This window comes from Polypterus senegalus, chromosome 8 (assembly GCF_016835505.1).
Source record: "Polypterus senegalus isolate Bchr_013 chromosome 8, ASM1683550v1, whole genome shotgun sequence".
In the NCBI taxonomy this organism is placed as follows: domain Eukaryota; kingdom Metazoa; phylum Chordata; class Cladistia; order Polypteriformes; family Polypteridae; genus Polypterus; species Polypterus senegalus.
In genome coordinates, this window is record NC_053161.1 from 161,878,936 (window position 1) to 161,906,904 (window position 27,969).

The 27,969-nt window shown below is 40.5% G+C and overlaps 2 protein-coding genes across 4 annotated transcripts in view; both read left to right on the forward strand.

The window, feature by feature from the left end:
• LOC120533369 (zinc finger protein 721-like) overlaps window positions 1-22,879 on the forward strand; it is a 68,430-nt gene extending 45,551 nt beyond the window's left edge. Inside the window, exon 6 of the mRNA XM_039760222.1 lies at window positions 20,342-22,879. Within this exon, the coding sequence (XP_039616156.1) occupies window positions 20,342-21,485 (1,144 nt within the window). The 3' untranslated portion in view covers window positions 21,486-22,879. The remainder of the gene's footprint in view (window positions 1-20,341) is intronic.
• LOC120533250 (oocyte zinc finger protein XlCOF6-like) overlaps window positions 5,028-27,969 on the forward strand; it is a 58,773-nt gene continuing 35,831 nt past the window's right edge. For 2 of the 3 annotated variants that reach the window (XM_039760037.1, XM_039760039.1), the window contains exon 1: window positions 22,973-24,225. The gene's annotated coding sequence lies outside the window, so the exon portion shown is untranslated. Of the gene's footprint in view, window positions 5,090-22,972; window positions 24,226-27,969 lie in introns of those variants that run through there. The other variant, XM_039760040.1, reaches the window with a different exon arrangement.

Sequence of the window (27,969 nt, forward strand, 5' to 3'; positions counted from 1 at the left end):
TGACGATACCCATGCATGCCATTCCTCTGCAGTGTACGTCGTATGGTGTCACGGGAAACGGTCACTCCAGTTTGGCTTTCTACTGCTTTAGCTAACTGCAGTGAACGTGCATGGCACTGTACTTCCTGGAGTCTGCACGTGGCCGCATTTGTTCAGTTGTTTGTTAACTTTGTGTGTGTCTTTTTGATGTAAGTTATACGCTTTGTTGTTCATTTTATTAGAAATATTTCTGCAAGTAATGATTAAACTCAACGATGTTTTACTGACATGTTCCAGTAACCCTTTAGGTCAGATATAAAGTGTGTTCAGTTTGTTTACAACTGTATAAAATACTTTTAGCAATGTCATTTTTTTTTATTAGTTTATACGAGTTTCTAGAAAACAGACTTGTAGCAGTTTGTTTTAGTCTGTACAGTGCTAACACATTTAGTAACTTTTATTCATTGTCTTTGCAAACGTCTGCATGTCAAAGCGCTCTGTTAATTTCTGCCGCTTTTAATCATTCTGTGAGTTTTTATTTTTGTGACAGTTATTTTGTTATTGTATTTGTTCTGTTTCAGAAACCACACCCACATTTACCTGCAAATAAATATTTAGCTTTACAAAAAAAAAATCCTTCCTTTGCAATGTTCAGCAGTTAATCGAGTCATTCTACATTCTTTCTGGCCTACTTTATCGAGGATTAGGATGTGGTGCCACATACACACCAGTTTGCTGCACACACTGTTTAACAGTTACCGTAAACAATTAAAAAGAAACCAATTATTTTTAACATTTAAACATCTTCAACTAATTCTTTATTTAGTACACAGTATATGCGATTAACAGCACAAAATAAGTATTTCATTATAGTGTTATTAATAGTAATGAATCATGATTATAATACCAAGGACAATAATTGTTATTTTTAAATGTTGTGGTAATCATGAACCCCTACATTTGGGATACAGTTAATTCAGTAAGTATTCAGTCCCCTTCACTTTTTTCACATTTACCTTAGTTGCAGCCTTGTGCCACAAAGTCAGTAAAATTAATTTATTCCCCATGTGACGGTCTGGTTGTCTCCATGGTCCCTGGGAGGTTGAACCCAAAGACCATCGATAACAAAACTGAGAATGAGCTGGGCGAATGAGGACACATACACAGTCAGCAAGGGGTGGGTGTAGAGAGCCCAATTGCTTTCACGAAAACCAAACAATTGTCCCAGGTGCAGTGCTGCATCAACAAATAAATAATCCCTAAAAATGTATCTGTCCTTAAGTTAAAATCCAATAAATAAATAACCAACAGATAAAATTGAAGTAAAATAATAGTCATGGGGAGCTTTGTGCTGTCTGGCTTTCCTCCCCACCTGAGCCCAGTGTGTCTTTATGCTTTGTCTCCCTATTTCACCACAATGGTCTTAAAACCAGAAGACGGGTACGGTGCCAGTATTTTGTTAGTCTTCTGCAACACCCTTTGATGAAATATATACCTTTAACGTTTAGCTTGATTCACCAAGGAGGACCTGCTCCCCCAATCTTCTAACAACGTTCTGGAGACTTTGAGGGTGAAAAGAGTCCTTGCCTTGATTTGTGGAGTTTGGCAAAGACAGGGAGGAGTTCAATCGTGCGGCGTAGCACCCAAGAGGTTTGTGAGGAGATGTGCGTTATTTGTTTCCTTACCAAATGCTGAGTTCGAAAACTTATTTATACCATAGTCAATTTTTTTTGTCCCAATCCAAAACTAGTCTGAATACTTGTGTCAATTGGAGACCTCAGGTTTTTTCTTCTAATAAATTTTCAAAAATGAGCAAAATCCTGTTTTTACTTTGTCATTCGGGGTGAATTGACTGTTGTGTGACTTTAATATAAATAGATTAAGCCTGAGACAGCAAAATAACATTTAACATTTAAAAAGTGAACTGGTGTGAGTACTTTCTGATTCTGAAACTCAACACAGTAGCTGTATACCTGTTTTCCTCTATGGAGTGCTAGCTCCCTGGTTGGAATGTTCTTTTTAATTGCGGCATCTTAAGTAACCTGAACCTGAATAGATACATTGTAAAAAGGCGATACCCCTCCCTTAGTGATACGACGGTAAGAAATCATGTAAGAGAAAATAACTTAGCTTTCTTTAATGATGATTTATGCGGCATAATAGACGAGGAAGCCATAGCAAGACTATTATCGAAGTGGGATCTTGTTGTATACAGTCTGCCATTTTTGTCACTGCGCTGGAAGGATTTTCAGGATGGATGACGATATCACCTATCCATCCATCGGCTTCAAAGGTGCGCCGGGCAATGTGCCAAGGCTTTCTACTCTTTCTCCATGTGCAGGCCTGCATTTAGGTGAATCATGCCATTCCAAACAAGGCAAAGAGAGGCATGCTGACTCTTAACACGCAGAAATAGTGCATGTTCCCCATTTGTCTTTGTCTATCTTGTCCTATGCTTGGCCTAGCAGTTCTAAATGCTGAGCCCCTTCGTACAAAATCTGGCTCAGCTGTGCATGTAGAAAGAGAAAAGAAAAGCAAATTTAAAATATTTGCACAGAGCACAGTGACATATTAAACTTGTATTCTAATTACAGTACCCCTCATATCTCAGGCAAGCAGCCATATGTGATTTTGAAAACTCCTTTTGTTGCTTGCTGTTAAAAATCTGTGAAGTTTAAATCCAGTTTATCTTAATGTTTAGATTTGCTGCTTTAATTTTATTGTACGGATCCATTTTTTTTTTCCCATCCTGTATAATAATCTTTACTTGGCAGAGAGCCCCTTATGCTGTTAGATAGATAGATAGATACTTTATTAATCCCAAGGGGAAATTCACATAATCCAGCAGCAGTATACTGATACAAAGAAACAATATTAAATTAAATAGTAATAAAAATGAAAAGAATTAAAATAAAATTAATGTTCGCATTTACTCCCCCGGGTGGAATTGAAGAGTCACATAGTGTGGGGGAGGAATGATCTCTTTAGTCTGTCAGTGGAACAGGACAGTGACAAAAGTCTGTCACTGAAGCTACTCCTCTGCCTGGAAATGACACTGTTAAGTGGATGCAGTGGATTATTCATGATTGACAGGAGTTTGCTTAATGCCCGTCGCTCAGCCAGAGATGTTAAACTGTCCAACTTTAATCCTACAATGGAGCCTGCCTTCTTAACAAGTTTGTCCAGGCGTGAGGCGTCTTTCATCTTTATGCTGCCACCCCAGCACACCACCGCGTAGAAGAGGGCACTCGCCACAACCATCTGGTAGAACATCTGCAGCATTTTACTGCAGATGTTGAAGGATGCCAACCTTCTCAAAGTATAGTCTGCTCTGAGCTCTCTTACATAGAGCATCAGTATTGGCAGTCCAGTCCAATTTGTCATCCAGCTGCACTCCCAGATATTTAAAGGTCTGCACCCTCTGCACACAGTCACCTCTGATGATCACAGGGTCCATGAGGGGCCTGGGCCTCCTAAAATCAACCACCAGCTCCTTGGTCTTGCTGGTGTTAAGGTGTAAGTGGTTTGAGTCCCACCATTTAACAAAGTCTTTAATTAGCTTCCTGTACTCCTCCTCCTGCCCACACCTGATGCAGCCCACAACAGCAGTGTCATCAGCGAACTTTTGCACGTGGCAGGACTCCGAGTCATATTGGAAGTCTGATGTATATAGACTGAACAGGACCAGAGAAAGTACAGTCCTCTGCGGCGCCCCTGTATTGCTGCACACAATGTCAGACCTGTAGTTCCCAAGACGCACATATTGAGGTCTGTCTGTAAGATAGTCCACAATCCATGCCACAAGGTGTGAATCTACTCCCATCTCAGTCAGCTTGTCTCTAAGGAGCAGAGGTTGGATGGTGTTGAAGGCACTAGAGAAGTCCAAAAACATAATTCTTACAGCACCACTGCCTCTGTCCAGGTGGGAGAGGGATCGATGAAGCATATAGATGATGGCATCCTCCGCTCCCACCTTCTCCTGGTATGCAAACTGCAGAGGGTCGAGGGGGTGACGGACCTGTGGCCTCAGGTGGTGAAGCAGCAGCCGCTCCATGGTCTTCATCAGATGTGACGTCAGAGCAACAGGCCGGAAGTCATTCAGCTCACTAGGACGTGATACCTTTGGGACAGGAGTGATACAAGACGTTTTCCCAAGCCTTGGAACTCTCCCCTGTTCCAGGCTCAGGTTGAAGATGTGCTGTAGAGGACTCCCCAGTTCCAACTGTTTCTTACTGTTAATGATGCTGTTTAAAATAAGAATAGTCACACTTTAAATTTTCCTTAATATGTACAGTGCTTCTACTTTGTTTCCACTAACTTTTCATACAAGTTCAGTAATTTGTATCTTAAGTTAAACCTTCAACATGAAGCAAATATGGTTGCCTGTGTTAAGTACTTTTACTTTTCAACACTTGGCTTACACACATTCTGTTTAGTACGGAGAGCCCCCAACTCTGTGAGATGATCTTCTTCAAGGCTGTTGCACCAGCACGCTGCACGTTACTGTGATAGGAAGAGTGATGCACTACCATCTGCGCGTTGAGCCGTGATTTCTTTAAACTGTCTGACTTGGGGCTGGAGTTCATTGAGAGGGTGGTGTAAAAAGACCTTGAAATGTTGTTAGGTCAGAATGGTGCACTTTTGACTCAATTAACTCTTGTTCTTTCAACAGCCAGGAAGAGGCAGCTGCCATTTACTGAAACTCCCAAGATGAATGTGAAAGAGGAGACGTGCGAGACTGACATAACTACCATGGAGATCACAGCTGTAAATACTAAGGAGGAGGACTGTGAATGGGAGCCTAAACAGGGCAGCCTCTGCATTAAGGACGAAGATTACGAAGTGGTGACTGTGGGCATTAAAGAAGAGGCTATTGAGACATCCAAGCATAAAATTATGGAGCATGGTGAGGAAGATCACCTTCATTCTGAGTGTCAAAATAAAGCTTTGACTGGGATAATGTCTTTTCACAGCAGAGGCCACTCATCTGTGAGTCCATCTATCAAACAGAGTCCTGAATCGTTACACTCTGACACCAATAGGGTTGAGGAAATTTCATCTAGTAGAACTTGGGACAGTCAACCATCGCCTTCAGAGCAGTCTGTAGAAAGTAAGTGTACAATTTTAAAAATGTGTGCAAGTTTTACGGTTAGGGGTATAGGCCTGAAAGGGAAGTCCCTTAATTTTTTATGTAAAAAATTGGAATCATAATGAGTTTTAATGTATTAATAGTTAAATGTCTGCGGTGGGCTGGCGCCCTGCCCGGGGTTTGTTTCCTGCCTTGTGCCCTATGTTGGCTGGGATTGGCTCCAGCAGACCCCCATGACCCTGTAGTTAGAATATAGCGGTTTGGAGGCTGGATGGATGGTTAAAAGTGGGGACAGGTTTTCTTCCAGTAAATTAACAGGCAGAATATAAGCTGTGTTTGGGAAATGTAAGAGCTGCCAGTTTTTATTAAAATCACACTAGGGATTTGGCGTGCATGGGATTCAACATTCAAGATTCAGCACAGCTCTTATTAGAGTGTATTTATGGTAATAGAGAACAATTGAGAGTGTCAGACTAGGAGGTGTTTAGAATGCTCACTCGCTCTGTTAACATGGAGTGTGCATTTACATGTGCGGGCATAACTGGCGAATGACTGGAATGAGGCGGAAAGCAAAATCTGTGTCTACGTGGGCAAGTAATCTTCTGGGGCCTCATGTATAAATGGTGCGTACGTACAAAAATGTTGCGTAAGAACGTTTCCACATTCAAATCATGATGTATAAAACATAAACTGGGCGTAAAGCCACGCACATTTCCACGGTACCTCATAGCTTGTCATACGCAAGTTCTCAGCTCGGTTTTGCAGGCTGGTGGCACCCAGAGTCAAAGCAGTGCTGCTGTTCCTGTGTGGTTATCCTTTCTTTTTCAGATCCACATCCCTGATGCGGTTTTATAAATACACTGAAATTAACCGCATATTGTTTATTAGTTTAATGCATCTGATTGTAATTAACCTGTAACAATATAATGGTCCACAGAATGGTCAAACTATTCCAAATACCATAACTGCTTTAGCATTGTTACTCTCACTGCACCTTCTTCTTCTTCTTTCAGCTGCTCCCGTTAGGGGTTGCCACAGCTGATCATCTTTTTCCATATTACTCTCACAATGATATAAATACTCTGAGTGGTGCAGTATCTGAGTGTGAATCACAGCTGTACAGCAGCTGATCGGAAAGAGAATTATCGGTATACAGCATCAAGCACACGCTGCCTCAGCCATTCGCTATTTGAACTGCTCTCATATGACAAACGCTTCAGAGTCTTTCCTGTTCAGACTCTGCGGTTCACAAACAGTTTCATCCCAAGAACTATAAACACAGTCAATCAATCCATCAAGTGCTCCTTGTAGAACTGTTTGTACTTATAAGTACAATCACCTCACTGTAAACTTGCGATACAGTTATAATATTGCACAACCTTAGCCACTTTATAAAGTGCGTACAGTAATCCCTCCTCGATCTCGGGGGTTGCGTTCCAGACCCCCCCGCGATAGGTGAAAATCCGCGAAGTAGAAACCATATGTTTCTGTGGTTATTTTTATATATTTTAAGCCCTTATAAACTCTCCCACACTGTTTATAAATATTCCCCGCAGAGTTATACAGCATAATCCCTTTGTATTCTCTTAGATATTAGGTAAGATTCATTGAAATTATGTATATAAACACACTGTTTATATACAGTAAAACCTAAATATTATTTTAAAGATTTTGAGTGTCTCCGATATCACATGTTACAGCCATTACGATAGACATGCCACCAGCAATAAATACGTACAATGCAACAAAAATAGTATACAGTAAATGTGTGTGTACAGTGACACTAAGCGACGCGTACATGTACTAAGTACTGTAAGTAGAAAATGAATTATGGTTACTCACCAACAATGACACGATGACTTGTCCGATAACAATGAGTTTAATTTTACTGCACAACAAAGGAGAGCGTTACAGCCCATAAAGGAGCCACTTCAGGCGATTGTGTAGCACTGCCGTTGTTCTTCTTCCGGCAGTCTTCAATCCAAATCCCTAAAGCAGATTCCATCCAGACTACTGCCTTATTACATCCACTTACAACTCGTTTTGCACCCTGGTTAAAAGGACACTGCGGCCGTAGATCTTATATTCCTTTCCTACTTTTTAAATAAAAAGAATCGTAGCCTTCAACAAATCCAAAACGCGTTTACTTTTTGGCAATCATTAACATCTTCCGTTTGCGCTTGGGCACGGCCCCTGAAGCAGTAGCAAATCGTTTTGGAGCCATAATGAAGGGCTTGACTATGCACAAAGATAAACACAAAAGAGCACAACTCTTTACACAGGGAAACACGTTGATGCTGAATGAGCGAGACGAGACTTCCTGGTTAACACTGCATTCAGCAAGTAGGAACTTAACTGCGTGCTCTGATTGGTTAGCTGCTCAGTCAGGAGAACTTAACTGCGTGCTCTGATTGGTTAGCTTCTCAGTCATCCGCCAATAGCGTCCCTTGTATGAAATCAACTGGGCAAACCAACTGAGGAAGCATGTACAGGAAGTAAAAAGACACATTGTCCGCAGAACCCGCGAAGCAGCGAAAAATCTGCGTTATATATCTAGTTATGCTTTCATATAAAATCCGCGATAGACCGAAACCGCGAAAGTCAAAGCGCGATATAGCGAGGGATTACTGTATTTACCAGTGGTGGGCCGTCAGGGCCTGCAAGGCCTTCTCTGCTGGCCTAAAAAAATATCTGAATCACAAACTGATGTTAATTATATTTTGTCCATGAATACTTATTAAATAATTCCAAATCGTCTGTCTGCTTCTTTTCATAGCTTTTCTGATGGCTGTGCTGTTTCCAGACGTGTATTTTCGTATTTAAGCATTTAACCAATCACATTTCAGCCATCATTTGTTGCCAGGCAGGGTCAAAGAAGTCTGCCCGGAGGCCTTCACAATCTGTTCTGCAGGCCCTCTAACACAAAGTAAATGTTGATTAAACTGTTGCTTCAACCAATCAGATTTTGAGTTGGTGTCACTTAGGGCCCTCTAACAGGCGTACGGCAACGTCACCGTATTCAGACCCATAGATTGGATAGTATGGTGTAATAGCTATTTTGTCACCCCACAGTGGCTGAAGGAGGAGAAGAAATAGATTTGGTGGCAGATTTACTTTCAAGGCCATTTTCAAGACGGACTTTTCAAGAAAAGCTGGACATTGTTAAGAAAGGTCGGACAACTCCGAAGCTAGCTAGCCTGTCACAACCAGGAGGAGGATTTGTCCGCCACTTTCAGGTTACCAACTACGAGCGGTACCCCTGGCTCACAGGGTCCGGGGAACACTGCAAATTGTATTGCTGGGAGTGCTTGTTATTTGCCACTGATCGACGTGGTGTTTGGAGCCACACTGGGTTTGTAAATTTAACTTGCCTATCCAAGGCAGCAACAAGACATCAAAGCACTGCCGGACACTTACAAGCAACGGTGCTTTCCAAAACTTTTGGGGAAACCAGAGTGGATCTACAGCTGAACGAGCAAGTGCGCAGGGAAATGGAGCTCCACAACGAAAAGGTGAAGAAAAACAGAGAAATCTTAAAAAGACTGATAGACTGTGTCATTTTTTTGGGCAAACAGGAACTTTCATTTCGGGGACACGATGAAAGCATGGGATCCTATAACAGAGGGAACTATGTGGAGCTTCTTTCTCTCATTGCTGAGAGAGACATGGATTTACATTACCACCTGTCCACCAATGAAGTGTTTAGTGGGACTTTGGGTAAAATACAAAACGACCTGATCACTGCTATTGCTGAAGTGATGGTAGAAGAGATAAGAAGTGACGTTAAAAAAGCACCGTTCGTCTCTATTATGGTGGTTGAGACGACAGACGCGAGTAACGCAGCGCAGCTAGCACTGGTCCTGCGTTACGTAACGGGCACAGGTGTCAAGGAGCGATTTGTCAGATTTGAAGATGTTACCAGTGGGAAGCGAGCTGATGACATTGCAGGTCTTATCATCAGATTTTTGTTGGAAAATGAATGTCTGGGTAAAGTTGTGGCGCAGTGTTTTGATGGTGCAGCGGTCATGTCTTCTGGATTAAATGGAGTGCAGGCTAAAGTTAAAGAGAGAGCACCTTTGGCTTTATTCATACACTGCTATGCACATCGGCTCAATTTAGTACTGACTCAAGGGGCCTCAAAGCTTAAAGAATGCAAGATCTTTTTCGGCCACCTCAATGGCCTTGCTGCATTTTTTTCTAGATCGCCTCGGCGCACGCAACTACTGGACGTAATCTGCCAGCGGCGTCTCCCTCGTGTGGTACCAACACGGTGGCAGTACACATCCAGAGTGGTCAATACGGTCTTTGAGAAGAGAGATGCTCTGAAGGAACTGTTTCATCACATTCTGGAGCATCATGAAGAGTATGATGAGGACACAGTGTGCTGTGCTGATGGATTTAAAGCACGTCTGGATGATTTTGAGTTTTGTTTTTTGCTTCACACATTTAATGGCATTTTTGAGTATTCAGCTGTGCTCTTCTCAATACTACAGAACAATAAACTGGATGTGCAGTTTTGTCTGGCTAGGGTAAAGGAGTTCTGTGACACCGTTGAGCGAGATAGAAGCCGATATGAGGAACTCTACGAGGCCACTGAACGCACTGCAGGCGCTCTGAGCACACGAAGAGGTCAAGCGCAAGATCCTCGCGCGCACTACCGCCAACTCCATGGCAGGATTCTTGACAATATTATTTGCCAGACACAGACCAGATTTCAAGACCACGAAAAACTGATGTTTGTCACGCTCCTCGACCCCCAGAAGTTTCGGGAATACAAGAAAAATTTCCCGCATGCAGCCTTCTCCAGTTTAACACAGAGCCACGGAGCACTTTTTGATCTGTCTCGGCTAAAAACAGAACTGACTGTGATGTATGCCATGGATGATTTTGCAGGAAAATCTCCCACTGATCTCCTTGACTTCCTTCATCAGAAAAATCTGAATGAGAGCATGGGGCAGCTGTACACATTGGTATGTTTGGCGGTGACCATTCCCGTGTACACTGCTTCTGTCGAGCAGACATTTTCAGCCCTAAAGCGAATTGAAACTTATGCCAGAAATACGACAGGGCAGGTTCGACTTTCAGCATTAGCTTCGATGGCGATAGAAAGGGACTTCATGATGGAACTGAAGCGCACGGATAATCTGTACGACAGAGTAATTGAACTGTTTTTGAGGAAAGAGAGGAGGATGGATTTTGTTTACAAATAATCTGAATTTTTGGTGAGTAAAATGTTGCGATTTTCTTAAATAATATTGCAAGTTTGAGTTATTGATGTTTTTTATGTGTCGCAACTGTAGCTGCAGTAGAAAGGAACTTGTTCACCCCTGGTTTGTCTATTCAATAAAGGCATATATTGTGGCTACAGGAGTTATCTATCTGTGATGCAACGGCTCTTTATACTGTGTTTCTGCATATTAAGATGGTTTTTATAACCATAAATTATTTTTTGAGGGACAGGTTGATTCAGATGGAGCACTACTGAAGGCCAAGGTTTGAAATACACGGTCCGCCACTGGTATTTACATATGATGACGATATCATTTTTAAGATGAGATGCAGCAAAATATGTTTATTATATTATACAGATAAAAGTTTGACTACTTGGTGCTGCAGTGTTTAGTGAGGAGCTGGAGCTTCGTTCATGGATTGTTCCTGCCTCGTGCTGTATTCTTGCTGGGGCTGGTGCGACACTGGTAGGATAGATGGATAAAATAATTAAACATTACAAAGATACTTCAATGTTCCTAAAAAGTTTTGAAGAATCAGCGTTCTGAGCTTACAGATGGCTTAACATCTATTACAGAGCTGATTGTGTGACGATTTCGTATTTGGAGAAAGAAAAGTAAGGACAGGAATTGGAGGTTAGTACGTTTTGAAAGAGATAGTACTTCTATAATAAAGTATTCCATCCACATGGTGCAGCAAGCATCTTATGTGAGATATGAACAATCACTGCGCCATCCTGTTCCCATGTTTAATAACATGCTTTAACTCTTATCATCATGAAAATTATATCACATATACTTCTCAGTATTTTAATTATTCAGAGAGCTGTAATATTACGAATGTAATGGATTCTGTGTCCTATTGGAGGAAGAGAAAGCCCTGGAAGCACGTAGTAATTCAACCACATAGAAGATCAAAATACAAAACAAAGAATTTAACATGCTACTTTAGTTACGATGGGATTTGAGAAACTAGTAAATTAAAGGATTTTAAGATGAAGTTTATGATGTTCTACTTTAATGACAAAACAAACTACGTGATTAAAGTGAAAATTTTGAGATTAAAGTTGACATTTCGAGCTTTTTTTTCCCACTGTGTCCCTATTTTTTTTTCTTTTCTCTTTACTCAAGTAAGCTTTCATATGACACTCAGACGGTGGGCTACTTTAATATTAACTGACAACTTCTTTTTTTTTTTTTATTTCGGACACTGTGAGACTTTGTGAACTTGAGCTTTCGAGTTTCTCCAACACGCTATGTTACTCGATCAACTTCCTTTTGTTGTTTATACCACTCTTTAAACCAATGAATAGTATGTTTTTCTTTGCCTCCACTTGGTATTCGCTGAAATTCTTCTGTTTTCCCTCGTACTTTTTCTATTGTCTTTTCACAGAAGGCTGATCTTAAGGGTTATTCATATTGATTTGCATATTCAAAGCGGTGTAATTCTGGGAGGAGTTGGGGTTGGACAGCAGGTGCGTGCATGAGTGTTAATTTTCACACTGACCAGGATTTACAGTATGTAGCAGAAGAACGTGGAAGCTGGTGTTCGCACAGATTTATGCATCTGGATTTTTTTGTGCATAAGCACATTTCCGCTCATGTCATTTTATAGTGCAAATTCTACGCACGGCGTTATGCATGATGCCCCTGGAGTCATTGTTTTTCAAAACACTCTATTGTTATTAATCTGCGTAATAAAAGGGCTACATGTCATCACTTGCCACTGAGAGTGTGGGAAAATAATCATTAATACCAGTGATAATTTTCTTGTCTCTCTATTATATTAAAAAAAAAAAAATCCTGGGGATAGAGAGACAAGACGTGATGTTCATGGAAAGACACTTTAAAGTCCTGAGAGAATTAAAAGACGAGATTGTTGTTGTTCCCGGACCATCTTTCAAGTCACGCCCAACTTGCAACCATTTTCAAATAAGATCACGGACATCGAACCTCTTAGTCGTGTAAAGGCTTTTATCAGACACATGTCCTCAGCTCTTATAAATACTTTCTAGATGACACGTCCACATCTAAGCGAAGAAGAAAGAACAGCGCGTGCAGATCTCTTGTTTTTAAAAAAAAAAAAAAAAAAAAGCAAAAACAAACTATATTTGTTTCCCATTGTATCACAGTTTAAGAGGGGGTTTTGGAGGAGTGACCGCATCTCCTTGGGGTGCGTTAAGCCCCCCTTTTCACAACGCGAGTGGAAGAGATGTGACGTGGCTGGCAAGTAGTGCTGGATCGGGGTGGGCGAGCATTAGTGCAAACAAACGAGAAAATATTGCTTGGTGAAATAACGGAACAGGGAAAAGAGATCGGATATATTGTTCGGATTTAAACTTTAAGTCGGACTGAATAAGTCAGCCTGGTCTAAAGTTGTTTTTGTCTGGCCTTATTTGTTCGTTCTTGTGGTAGAGATATAACATGTCTCTATTATAATAAAAAATCCAAGGAAGAGAGACGACACATGACTTTCTCAGAGAGACACTTTCATGTCCCACAAGATGAGACTTTGTGCCAAGAGATTTAGCCACGCTTCTATCTCGCTCAACGGTGTCACAGAACTCCTTTACCCTAGCCAGACAAAACTGCACATCCAGTTTATTGTTCTGTAGTATTGAAAAGAGCACATCTGAATACTCAAAAATGCCACTGAATGTGTGAAGCAATAAACAAAACTCAAAATCATCCAGACGTGCTTTAAATCCATCAGCACAGCACACTGTGTCCTTATCATACTCTTCATGATGCTCCAGAATGTGATGAAACAGTTCCTTTAGAGCATCTCTCTTCTCAAAGACCGTATTGACCACTCTGGATGTGTACTGCCACCGTGTTGGTGCCACCCGGGGCTGGAAATAAAAGACAAAGAGTAGATGACAAAGTAGAACGTTGTAAAGAATTCAAAAACAGTGTCGAAATAAATATGCAGAGCAGGTTAGAGATAATGGAAGTACGGAAATTTGGAACTCTCAAAAAAAAAAAAATGAGAGTAAAGATTGCATTAGTGCAAACAAATGGAAATTATTACTCGGTGAAATGACGGAACAGCAAAAAGAGGCCAATAACCCTGCTTTCTCTAACCAGAATAAGGGCTCACGTGACATTTTAGAAATCGGATTTCTGAGAATAATCGGGTTATGTAAATGGACTGAATGACTGCGAACCTCCACCCACAAAGGTCCTCTGTTGCTCTCTGGCCATATCTCAAGGCCACGAGCTTCTTGTTAATAATTGAAGTTAATTTTCTTTTGCTCTGTGTTTAACCTGATTTGTGTGTGTGTAAATGTTTTTTTTTTTTTTGAATAATTTACTTCTAAAGCATATATATTTATAGATCTGTGCTAGCACTATAAGCTTGTAGTTAGTGAAGAGCATTAGATCAAAATAACTGGAATAGAGTTAAACAGTCACGTTGGCTGTTGGTCCAGATGACATACCTATGGAAGCATGGAGGTTTTTAGGAGAGATGGCTGTGGAGTTTTTAACCAGATTGTTTAATGGAATCTTGTAAAGTGAGAGGATGCCTGAGGAGTGGACAAGAAGTGTACTGGTGCCGATATTTAAGAATAAGGGGGATGTGCAGTACAGCAGTAACTACAGGGGAATAAAACTGATGAGCCACAGCATGAAGTTATGGGAAAGAGTAGTTGAAGCTAGGTTAAGAAGTGAGGTGATGATTAGTGAGCAGCAGTATGGTTTCATGCCAAAAAAGAGCACCACAGATGCGATGTTTGCTCTGAGGATGTTGATGGAGAAGTTTAGAGAAGGCCAGAAGGAGTTACATTGTGTCTTTGTGGACCTGGAGAAAGCAAATGACAGGGTGACTGAGAGGAGCTGTGGTACTGTGTGAGGAAGTCGGGAGTGGCAAAGAAGTACGTAAGAGTTGTACAGCATATGTACGAGCAAAGTGCGACAGTGGTGAGGTCTGCGGTAGGAGTGACGGATGCATTCAACGTGGAGGTGGGATTACATCAGGGGTCATCTCTGAGCCCTTTCTTATTTGCAATGGTGATGGACAGGTTGACAGACGAGATTAGACAGGAGTCCCCGTGGACTATGATGTTTGCTGATGACATTGTGATCTGTAGCGATAGTAGTGAGCAGGTAGAGATATGCTTTAGAGAGGAGAGGAATGAAGGTCAGTAGGAACAAGACAGAAAATATGTGTGTGAATGAGAGGGAGGTCAGTGGAATGGTAAGGATGCAGGGCGTAGAGTTGGTGAAGGTGGAGGAGTTTAAATACTTGGGATCAACAGTACAGATTAATGGGGATTGTGGAAAAGCGGTGAAAAAGAGAGTGCAAGCAGGGTGGAATGGGTGGAGAAGAGTGTCAGGAGTAATTTGTGACAGACGGGTATCAGCAAGAGTAAAAGGGAAGGTCTACAGAATGGTAGTGAGACCAGCTGTGGTATATGGGTTGGGGGCGGTGGCACTAACCAGAAAGCAGAAGACAGAGCTGGAGGTGGCAGAGTTAAAGATGGTAAGATTTGCATTGGGTGTGACGAGGATGGATAGGATTAGAATTGAGTACATTAGAGGGTCAGATCAGGTTGGATGGTTGGGAGACAAAGTCAGAGAGGCGAGATTGCATTGGTTTGGACATCTGCAGAGGAGAGATGCTGAGTATATCGGTAGAAGGATGTTAAGGATAGAACAGCCAGGGAAGAGGAAGGCCTAAGAGAAGGTTTATGGATTTGGTGAGAGAGGACATGCAGGCGATTGGTGTAACCAAGCAAGATACAGAGGACAGAAAGATATGGAAGAAGATGATCTGCTGTGGCAACCCCTAACAAGAGGATCCGAAAGAAGAAGAAGAGGAGTTAAATAATCACTAATTGTGGCGAAAATCTGATCTAATGGCAATGGTAGGCTTATTATGGGATTTCACCACCTTTAATTTTTTTTTCATTAGAACACCTAGAAATATTTGCTTGTGGCATATGAGCCACACACACTCCCATAACACCTTTCCTCTATGTTCTTTTTAAACAAACAACAAATGTGTTCTTGATTAATTGTGCGCATAGACATGTCTCCTCTCTAATGCTTTGTTACTCATTTATAAAGCGGGTATTCGCCTCTATTGAATCTTGTACAAATAACAGTATGTCTGCTCACTTTCTTCTTGTTTATTTCGGTTTACCAATCAGGTTAAACCACACAGCACTCTGGGTAATAGTCATGAATGGGTAGGCTGTCCCCATTACACACTTCACTTACAAGTCAATGCATGTAACCCTGACGGCCCTAATACACTGACTGGAAATCACATTTATTTTTGCATGAACAGATTTGTATGCAAGTTTACATGTTTTTTCACGCTTTCTAATTTTAGCATATCTGTATTTTTTATTTGTTTTTTTTTAATCCCTGTTGCAGCAAGAATTTAATTCAATATACTGAAAGAACTGTTTTATCGCCTCCTCTCCCCTCAAACACCTAAAATACTCTTGGCAAGCCACATCTTGCTTCACAAGTTTAAGGAAAACAAAAATGATCTTGATGAGACTGTTGTCAAACATCCACGGTGGCTGTGTCTGTAAAGAAAATAATCAGTCAGGTAAAGGGCTTTTCTAAGAAATGAAAATAAATAAATTATACGAGACTGTTCAGGGTGGACTCAATATAAACAAAGCACCCGATGTTCTGTCCATAGATGGGTCCACCAGCTCAATGGTAAAATGACCCAACTGCTAAGAAGCAATGGTGGACCTGGACCTTAGCTGGAATAATGAGCAAGACTTTCTGCCTAAAACTCTTCTGCTCTTTGAGAACTTCATTTAGCCTCCTTGCCCTACGCTTGGACCAACCATATCTTTTAAGAAATGTGTTCTTTGTTTAGACAACAGAGGAGACTGATCGGCTTGCATGACATCTTACTGAACAAATCCTGTGCACTGACAGAACTTAGGCTGTTAAAACGTATTTAGATTTGAATGACTAAAATGCATGGAGTTTTTGGAGCAGTCCATCTTTCTGCTGTTGTTATTGCAGTGTGACGATTCTTGTTGTTACTGGGTTGTGACTTGGTGCCTCCTGAACTTTGATATTTGGGCAATATCTTAACCAGGATTACAGTGCCTGTCTCTCTCTCTCTCTCTCTCTCTTTTATATCAATATATATCTATTATAAAAAAAACTTGGAAGGAGATATGTGATTTTCTCTGAGACACTTTAACATTCCACGATAAAGTGTCTCCAAGAAAATCATGTAACGTCCCACGAGACAAGGCAGTGAGACGAAAGGACAGCTGCTGCACAGGTTTTTAAATGAACGACACACAGCACAACAAGCAGAACACGCACCTCCACAGCAACAGCAGCTCCCGTGTGTGTGTGTGTGTGTGTGTGTGTGTGTATATATATACACACACACACATACACACAGTGGTGTGAAAAACTATTTGCCCCCTTCCTGATTTCTTCTTCTTTTGCATGTTTGTCACACAAAATGTTTCTGATCATCAAACACATTTAACCATTAGTCAAATATAACACAAGTAAACACAGAATGCAGTTTTTAAATGATGGTTTTTATTATTTAGGGAGGAAAAAAATCCAAACCTACATGGCCCTGTGTGAAAAAGTAATTGCCCCCTGAACCTAATAACCGGTTGGGCCACCCTTAGCAGCAATAACTGCAATCAAGCGTTTGCGATAACTTGCAATGAGTCTTTTACAGCGCTCTGAAGGAATTTTGGCCCACTCATCTTTGCAGAATTGTTGTAATTCAGCTTTATTTGAGGGTTTTCTAGCATGAACCGCCTTTTTAAGGTCATGCCATAGCATCTCAATTGGATTCAGGTCAGGACTTTGACTAGGCCACTCCAAAGTCTTCATTTTGTTTTTCTTCAGCCATTCAGAGGTGGATTTGCTGGTGTGTTTTGGGTCATTGTCCTGTTGCAGCACCCAAGATCGCTTCAGCTTGAGTTGACGAACAGATGGCGGACATTCTCCTTCAGGATTTTTTGGTAGACAGTAGAATTCATGGTTCCATCTATCACAGCAAGCCTTCCAGGTCCTGAAGCAGCAAAACCACCCCAGACCATCACACTACCACCACCATATTTTACTGTTGGTATGATGTTCTTTTTCTGAAATGCTGTGTTCCTTTTACGCCAGATGTAACGGGACATTTGCCTTCCAAAAAGTTTAACTTTTGTCTCATCAGTCCACAAGGTATTTTCCCAAAAGTCTTGGCAATCATTGAGATGTTTCTTAGCAAAATTGAGACGAGCCCTAATGTTCTTTTGCTTAACAGTGGTTTTGCGTCTTGGAAATCTGCCATGCAGGCCGTTTTTGCCCAGTCTCTTTCTTATGGTGGAGTCGTGAACACGGACCTTAATTGAGGCAAGTGAGGCCTGCAGTTCTTTAGACGTTGTCCTGGGGTCTTTTGTGACCTCTCGGATGAGTCGTCTCTGCGCTCTTGGGGTAATTTTGGTCGGCCGGCCACTCCTGGGAAGGTTCACCACTGTTCCATGTTTTTGCCATTTGTGGATAATGGCTCTCACTGTGGTTCACTGGAGTCGCAAAGCTTTAGAAATGGCTTTATAACCTTTACCAGACTGATAGATCTCAATTACTTCTGTTCTCATTTGTTCCTGAATTTCTTTGGATCTTGGCATGATGTCTAGCGTTTGAGGTGCTTTTGGTCTACTTCTCTGTGTCAGGCAGCTCCTATTTAAGTGATTTCTTGATTGAAACAGGTGTGGCAGTAATCAGGCCTGGGGTGGCTACGAAATTGAACTCAGGTGTGATACACCACAGTTAGGTTATTTTTAACAAGGGGCAATTACTTTTTCACACAAGGCCATGTAGGTTTGGATTTTTTTCACCCTAAATAATAAAAAACATCATTTAAAAACTGCATTTTGTGTTTACTTGTGTTATATTTGACTAATGGTTAAATGTGTTTGATGATCAGAAACATTTTGTGTGACAAACATGCAAAAGAATAAGAAATCAGGAAGGGGGCAAATAGTTTTTCACACCACTGTGTGTATATGTATGTGTGTGTATATATATAAAAATATATATTTAAATATAAATTTATTTATATATTTATATTTTTATATATATTAAATACATAAATAAAAAAATCCAGTAGCTGGCTGTCTGCTTTTCATGAGAAAACCACTTAACGGATTTAGATCAGATTTTTTTTTTTTCTGTATTGTGCTTGAACATTACCTGTTGATTTTGTGACCTCCCTCATCACACTGAGTATCATAGTTCACTTGCAGGAGCGATATATTTGTGTGAATCTGAGAGAGACCACAGTCGAGCACCAGCTTTGGGGTGTATCTTACTTCCACTTAGCTAGCAAATGAGAGAACTACTTAACGTATTTACATGTTTTTTTTTTTCTTTTTTTCCCTATGATTTGCTTGAACATTCCGATTGATTTTGTGACTTCTCTCATCACGCTAAGTATCACAGTTCACTTACAGTACCGATTTATTTGCGCAAATCTGAGAGAAACTCATCTGGCTAAGTGTAGGGGGACGGAACTCTCCTCACTCACGCGGCAGCCTTGGGGAGTGTACCTTACCTCCGCTTAGCTAGCGGACGAAAGAACTACTTAACAGCTTTAGATCTGACTTTTTTCTAGAATTTGTTTGAACATTCTGGTTGATTTTGTGACTGCTCTGATTGCGCTAAGTATCATAGTTCACTTGCAGGAGTGACATATTTGCGGTAATCCAAGACAGAGGCTGCGGGGCCGAGGGGAGGAGGAAGAGTGATGTCAGAAGTTGGAGCTGGGCTCGTGCCTGCTTCCGTTTGAGTCGGTCTACCTCTGCGTTTTGGAGTGTATTTTGCCTGCGTCACTTAGCTAGCGATAATTGTTTGTTTATTGATTTTTAAGGTTTGTACTGTTTCACTACTACGTGGGGGCAGCCTCAGGAAACGGTTAGTAAAGAATAAATAATGGTTCAATATGTAAGGCAATCAACCAAGTATTGCCCTCTACCCCCTTCCCAGTATGAAGCAAGACCATTTGAATAGATCATTACGGCGCAGAGCTTAGAAAGCTTAATTGATTGCTGCACAATAGCAGAGTTCAAATCGGAGCAGACACTTTCTTTTATGATATGCTTTTATTTGTAATGGTTTCAATTTACCTATTTGTACACACAATCTTAAAAGTAAAGGTGCCAGAGTGGTTCTACAGAGTGATACCATGAGGGAACCATTTTTTGGTTGTCAAAAGACCCAGCCACATGAAGGTTCCAGAAAGAAATGTTTGTTAATTTAATTTTTAAAAGGTTCCATACAGTGAATAACCACATATACAATAATTTTATTTGACTTGCTCTTGCCACACTACTCAATCACTTTTTCAAAATGTCTGTGGTTCTCTGTGAAGTGAAAAACTTCCTAATATTTGTGTGAAATTTACTCTTAAGTGTCCAACTGTGTCCCCATATTCTTGATGAACTCATTTTAAAATTATAGCCTTGATTCACTGGACTAATTCTCTTCATAATTTTAAACACTTCATTCATGTCTTCTCTTAATCTTATTCTTCTTGTGCTTAAATTGAAAAGGCTCATCTTTTTTAATCTTTCCTTATAACTGATCCCCTGTAGCCCTGGAATACAACCGTAATTGTTGTAACTGAAAAGTATCACTTTTTTTTAACCCCTTTAAAGGGAAACACAAAATTTGAGCAACATAATTTGTATGAATTTGGCAAAATAATAATGCGGTTCCTTAGTAAGGTTGAGAAAAAATGACTAATAAAATTTTGGTTTTTACACATGATCTAATTCTAATTTTTATTTTTCTGTTTAAACATTTTCGCTCCAGAGATTGTGGTCATGTGGTGAGTATGTGGTTGGAAGTCGTTTTATAGTTAACTTTATTTTTACAACTACTTATGCTTTTAAAACCTCATCCGTAATTTCAACAAGACTTTACATAGTGTGACTTAAAGCGAATAATTGGCTAGAAAATAAGCTTTTTTTTTTCCTCTTAAATTTCATACAGGAGACAAACCTCATTGCTGTCCTGAATGTGGCAAGCGATTTTGCAATTTAAGAAATCTTCAGTGTCACACAAGAATTCACACTGGAGAGAAGCCGTATTGCTGTTTGGACTGTGGTAAACGGTTCTCAAAGATGGTGACCCTTAAGACCCACATAAGGATTCACACTGGAGAGAAGCCATATTCTTGTTCAGATTGTGGAAAGCGATTCTCAGACCGGAGCCATTTTCAGAGACACAGAAAAATTCACACGGGAGAGAAATTAACCCCGAAAGAGAAACGTTTCTGTTGTTCAGAATGTGGTAAACAGTTTTTATTAATGAGCCATTTTCAGTACCACATAAGAGTTCATACAGGAGAGAAACCCTACTGCTGTTCTGAATGTGGCAAACCATTCCGTGACCGAAGTACTCTTCGAAGACACTCTAGAATTCACAATGGAGAGAAACCTTATTGTTGTTCAGAATGTGGCAAACGTTACTCACGAATTGCCTATCTTCAGACGCACGCAAGAATTCACACTGGAGAAAAGCCATATAGTTGTCCGGAATGTGGCAAACAATTTGTTCAATTAAGGAGTCTACAAAAGCACACAAGGACTCACACAGGAGAAAGGCCATATTGTTGTTCAGAATGCGGTAAATTGTTTTCACAACTAAGTCACCTTCAGAGTCACACAAGAATCCATACTGGAGAGAAACCATTTAGCTGTAATGAATGTGGCAAGCAATTTACACAAATGAGCAGTCTTCAGATCCACAAGCAAAGTCATAGTGGAGAGAAGCCATACAGCTGTAATGAATGTGGGAAACAATTCTCTTATAAGAGTAGTCTACGAACTCACTTAAAAATTCATGTAGTGGAGAAACCACATTGCTGTTCTACCTGTGGTAAACGGTTTTCCCAAATGGCCACTCTTCAGACCCACATAAGAGTTCACACCGGAGAGAAGCCATATTCCTGCTCTGATTGTGGGAAAAGATTCTCAGACAGTAGCCGTTTTCGGAGACACAAAAGAATTCACACGGGAGAAAAACGGTACTGCTGTTCTGAATGTGGCAAGCAGTTTACACAAAGGGCCACTCTTAAGACCCACATAAGAATTCACACTGGTGAGAAGCCATATTCTTGTTCTGAATGTGGGAAACAATTCTCTGACAGCAGCCATCTTCGGAGACACAAAAGAATTCACCATTAAGATAAGGTCTGAAGTCGTAGGCTAGAGGGTGAAGACGAGGAGGAGTTCAAAGTAACTCTCCTAATTCCAGATCTTTACAGGATAGGCTTTATTGTGTGAGGTCTCCACTAAATCGTCTCATACTGTGAGTCTTCTCTCACAGTGTGAAAAGGATCCATCATACTGGCTAGCTGCAGGATAGAAAGATGAGCACACTCTGCCTCTGCACTATACTTGATTATGGTGGTAGTCAGTCAGTTATTTTCTAACTGGCTTATTCCTGAATAAGGTTGTGGGGGTCTGCTAGAGCCTATCCCAGCCAGCATATGGCTCAAAGTGGGAACAAACCCTGGACAGGACACCAGTCCATTGGAGGGTGAACACATACATGCACATACATCCACCTCAACCACTCACTAAGGCCAATATAGGATCGCCAATTCACCTCACCTGTATGTCTTTGGAATGTGGTAGGATACCGGTGTAAACCCACACAGACACAGGGAGAACATACAGACTCCATGCTGGGAGGTCCTGGGATGTAAACCCTGGTCTCCTTACAGAGAGTTGCGCCAATGCACCACCCCTTATGGTGTCTGTGATAGTGCAAAATCATCAGGTACAGAACACAAGACATCTAATATGGTGTCCATCTGGATGGCCATTTTTTCTTTTCCCAAAATAAACAGGGGGGAAAAAAATCAAGTCCAGAAAAATTACTATCTCTCCTTTCTGTTTGGTGACAGACACATGATAAAAATGCCAGACCCAGTAGATGTGTGAACATAAAGCAAAAGACCTGGGAGTATGAGAAGAAAAGGGACACCACATGATGCAGCAAAACTGAGTAAAAAATAGAAACATTTGTAAGGAAATTTGGGAATAAACACTACATTTCAAATGACTACAATCAAGATGATTATCAATGAGAACTGGAATAACCTAAGAAGTTACAGATCTTCAAACAGTACCATCTTTAAAGTGAAACGTTATAGCAGAAGGACTGGAGATATAGTAGACTGAAAGTTACAAGAAAAATTTCAATTCAACAGAAATAGTCCAGAAATTTCATAAGAAGCTCCACCCCAATGGCTTAATAAGAGGAAACACCTCGGAATGTAAAAATCAACTGAGAGTCACCCTGACACAAAAAGGAATAAACCACTTGAAGAAAAAGACACCATAAGAGGACTAAAGGGTCCAGGAAATTTAAGAGCAGCCACAGGACATAATTTGACAGACTGCAGTTTTGTGAATATATTTATAGAAGAGGAACTGACCAAAAATAAAATGAAACCATACCACACAAAGTACTATAAATAAATCTGATCAGCTATACCTGAGAGAAAGCAACACTAACCACATATAATGGACTTGATTTCATGGAAAACAGGATCTGGTATTGTATGTCACAACTCATCAACTCTAAAGTAACAGCACAGAAGAAAGTTTAAAGTAAGGAAATATCAACACAATTAGACACCACCCTGGTGAAACACGCCGTGAAGAAAAGTAAAGAATCTGTGCAGAGAGGTGACATTTTATTAAAGCTTATTTGAAAGAAGTGGAATCACAAAATCTTAACAAATGCACAAGAGGAGAAATTGTAGAATCAAATGATGACACCTGAAGATCTACTGTGGCTAATGACAAACTCAAAATTCTGGCAGAAGCTTAAAATATAACAGAAATACAAAAAGGGGTACAGAATAGGATATACAAAGACAGTCTAATAAGCATTCTTTAGAATATTAAGGGAGAGCACCCTGGAAATAACTATCACCTGACAAAAAAGAAACAAGCACTTTGGAGTAACGTATAGGAAGAGGTCCAAAAACAAAAGGAAGTGATGTAGATGAGCGAACTACCAATGGAAACAGAAAACACACACAGTAAATGAAGTTAAAAGAAAAATGTCAGTTCAACAGAAATTGTCAAGAAATTTCATAAACTCCCAATGGCTTAATAGGAGGAGCAAATAGAATTTGAAAAACCAACTGAGGGTCACCCCATCTCAAAAAAGCTCTAAACCATACTAAACGAGAACAACCCAAAGAGGGGAAAATGACACCATAAGAGGACTAAGGGGTCCAAGAAATTTAAGAGCAGCCCCAGGACTTGTGTATAGAAGAGGAAACGACCAAAAATGAAATGAAACCATACCACATGAAGTACTACAAATACATCTGATAAGCTATACCTGAGAGAAAACAACACTAACCACATATAATGGACCTGAGTTAAGAGAAAACAGGATCTGGCATTGTGCGTCACAACAAATCAACTCTGAAGTAACAGTACAAAACAAAATCAAAGTAAGGAAATATCAACACAATTAGACACCACCCTGGTGAAACAAACTGTAAAGAATCTATGCAGAGAGGTGACATTAATTAAAGCTTATTTGAAAGAAGTGGAATTACAAAATCTTAACAAAAGTACAATAGCAGTAATCCTAGAATCACATGATGACACCCGAAGATCTACAATGGCTAACGACAAACTCTGAATTCTGGCAGAAGCTTAAAAGTTAAGAGAAACACAAAAAAGGGTACAGAATAGGATTTGCAAAGACAATCTGGAAAAGTTCCGTAGAATGATGAGGAGGGGGCACCCTGGCAATAACTTCACCACCTGACACAAAAGAAACAAACACTTTGGAGTAACGTATAGGAAGAGGTCCAGGAACACAAAGAAGCAACATAGATGAGCGAACTACCAATGGAAACAGAAAATGGAGTGTTCCTGGTGCTCTTTCCAGGTTTGTGTTTTTGATTTGATTTTGGACTTCTTGGCTTTGTGTTGCAGGTTACTTCTGTGGATTTCAGACAACAATCTGTTTTGATATTTAGAACTTGTTTTGCCTTTTTTTATTTGGATTTTTTTTTTTGTTTCATTTTTATTATTATTTTACATTTTGGACTTTTGTTTAATAAAATGAAACTGAACTGTTAAATCAAGGCTTTATTTGTGAGCAAGGGTTTTTATGCTTTCGTTTTCTTGCTTTTGGTGAACGCTGGGCCTCAAGCCTTTTTTAAAGTATTTGGTCCGTTTAGGGTTTGGTCAAGTCTGACTCGGAGTGCAGATCTGATCATCTAAAGTGAAACGTTCTGACAGAGCCTGAGTGGTTGAGCTGCCAGCTGAATGTGGCTTCTCTAATCCATGAAAAAGAAGCAAAATGGAACAAAACACCAATGAGTACAGTCTGCAAACAGCCAGTTGTGGTTCTATGATTCAGACATCTCAAAATATTAGAGAAAGCCCTCAAGTTAGGGAGGTAAATGCACAAAATAGGGAGAGAGAGAAATGATAGAGATCGCCACTTATAGAGATGAAGAGTAAATGGTGGATGTGGGGGCAACATTGATACAAGTGTGGACACAGCAGACTTGATGTTGAAGAAGCAGAGTGGGCAGGCATAGAAATCACAGCAGCAGGTGTAATAGAAGTAGAAACCAAATGTAGAAGAGCTGACCCCAGGAGCCTTTCAGGTCCAGATATGGTGATGTAGGCAGTCATGGAGGTCATTCGGTACTCATTATGTAACTGCGCTCTCTGGATTCCATGTGGTTTGCATTCATTACAGGTTGATGATAACATTTTTTTATGTGCCATATATTGTTCTAATTTTGTTACGTTTCTTGCTTTTCATTTTTATTACACATTATCTTCTATTGCTTTTTATATTTTCTGTTATCCGCCTTAACATTTCTGAGGCTGTGTCATAAGAAATACTGAGTGAGGTCTTTGTTTCCAGAGATTTCTACCAAACATTGTGTGTGTGTGAGTGTGTGAGATGTTCTTAGTTAAACAAATTTATTTATTGCTCCAAAATATTGTAAACTTATAACAAATGGTACCACATACTCGCTTCTAGACCCACAATTGATGGAGCACCACCACTGTTTTTTGTTCAACCCTGCGACTTTTGATTTGCTGCCCTCCCATTACTTTCCACCTTCCAAATGTCTGCATGGGAGCAGATCGCAGATGAAGCACCAGAGAGAAAGCGAGTGTTTTTACTGCAGCGCCTGCTTTTCATTCTGTTGGATACTCAATGGGGTTTTCCTGCCAGAACACATTAATTATGCTGAATGATTAAGTATAAGATGATGATTTATTGTGATTGGGTTTTGTTCTTGTTATTATGTCACTTTAAGGTGGTGCGGTCAGCAGAATGAACACATTCCCCATCGTCCCTGCTCTGTTTGTAGAGCTAACGCCCCCTGATGGATATGCCTCCATCACCCAGGCCTAGGAGATGATGTGCAGAGCAGTGCCACAGTTCTTACACACACAGGTCTTGAGAAATGACTGAAGATTTAGCAGGCAGTTAAAGACAAAACAAATGAACAAGAATATAACAGCAATAAAGGAAGAGTTTGACAGAAATTAACTCATAAATATTATCCAAGAAATAAATGAGCGTTTAGCTTTTGTAATCTTGTCCTCATGTGTATTTAGAAGATAGCATTGACTCAATAGAATTACTCTCTTCATTATTATTGACACTAGTCTCCTCAAGTAAACAATTTAGTATTCAGTGAAAATAATTCAACTGGATCTTTTTTAATTAATTCAGAAAGCATTTGATAAGGTGCCACATGAAAGGCTTGGCATCAAATTAAAAGAAGTCGGAGTTTAGGGTGACGTTTGTAGATGGGTGTAGAATTGGCTCAGACACAGGAAGCAGAGGGTGATGGTGTGAGGAACCTCATCAGAACTGACCAGCAGGGGTCAGTGTTAGGGCAGCTGCTATTTTTAATAAGTATAAATGATTTAGATAGGAATATAAGTAACAAGCTGGTTTAAGTTTGCAGATGATACCAAGATAAGTGGATTAGCAGATAATTTGGAATCCGTTATATCATTAGAGAAGGACTTGGATAGCATACAGGCTTGGGCAGATGAAATTTAATGTCAGTAAATGTAAAGTATTACACATAGGAAGTAAAAATGTTAGGTTTGAATACACAATGGGTGGTCGGAAAATTGAGAGTAAACCTTATGAGAAGGATTTAGGAGTCATAGTGGACTCTAAGCTATCAACTTCCCAAAAGTGTTTAGAAGCCATTAAGAAGGTGCGACAGGCAGTTGGTGTCCTTACCCAGCCGGGACGCCCCTGCACACTATATTCAGGGGGAGCAGCCATGGACACTGCAATACCTCCCCCTGGACGCTAGATGGCCGCCTCCCTGGGGTGGAGCAGTGCCACGGGTTCCCACAGGACATCCTGGGAATTGAAGTTGGGTGCAGCCCTGTTGGGTTCCACGGGCACCACCAGGGGACGCTGTGCTTGGAACTCCTGAGCCCGTATGGGCAACAAATTCATCACACCCGGAAGTGCAGCCGGAAATTGGGGATCAAGCACCTGGAGCACTTCCGGGTGAACTATAAATGGAGCCAGCGACCACCACTCGGGCCAGAGTCGGGTGGAGGAGGACATGGTTGCTTGGAGTGGTGGTGCCAAGGAGGAAAAGAGAGTATTTGTGTTTATTGTGTGCTTGGGACTGTGTTGTGGCTGGGGGTTCACTGGGAAGACGTGTCCTCCAGTTGAAGAAAAATAAAAATGTATTTATTTTACATGTGCTTCCCGTGTCCAATCTGTGTTAGGTCAGGCGTTATATAGCATCTTTTATTACAAAGGCTAACAGAATGTCAGGTTATAAAGCGCCTTGATGTATGGAGTACAAATCACAGAAGGTTCTGCTCAACCTTTATAACACACCGGTGAGGCCTCATCTGGAGTACTGGGTGCAGTTTTGGTCTCCAGGCTACAAAAAGGACACACAGTGCATCCGGAAAGTATTTACAGCACATCATATATATATATATATATATATATATATATATATATATATATATATATATAAATTAATAATAGCCTTTTTGCCCTGTGTTGTCTGGGATTGGCTCCAGCAGACCCCTGTGACCCTGTAGTTAGGATACAGCGTGTTGGATAATGGATGGATGTCTATATATATACAGTGCATTCAGAAAGTATTCACAGCGCATCATTTTTTCCACATTTTGTTATGTTACAGCCTTATTCCAAAATGGATTAAATTAATTTTTTTCCTCAGAATTCTACACCCAACACCCCATAATGGCAACATGAAAAAAGTTTACTTGAGTTTTTTGCAAATTTATTAAAAATAAAAAAATTGAGAAAGCACATGTACATAAGTATTCACAGCCTTTGCCATGAAGCTCCAAATTGAGCTCAGGTGCATCCTGTTTCCCCTGATCATCCTTGAGATGTTTCTGCAGCTTCATTGGAGTCCACCTGTGGTAAATTCAGTTGATTGGACATGATTTGGAAAGGCACACATCTGTCTATAGAAGGTCCCACAATTGACAGTTCATGCCAGAGCACAAACCAAGCATGAAGTCAAAGGAATTGTCTGTAGACCTCCGACACAGGATTGTCTTGAGGCATAAATCTGGGGAAGGTTACAGAAAAATTTCTGCTGCTTTGAAGGTCCCAATGAGCACAGTGGCCTCC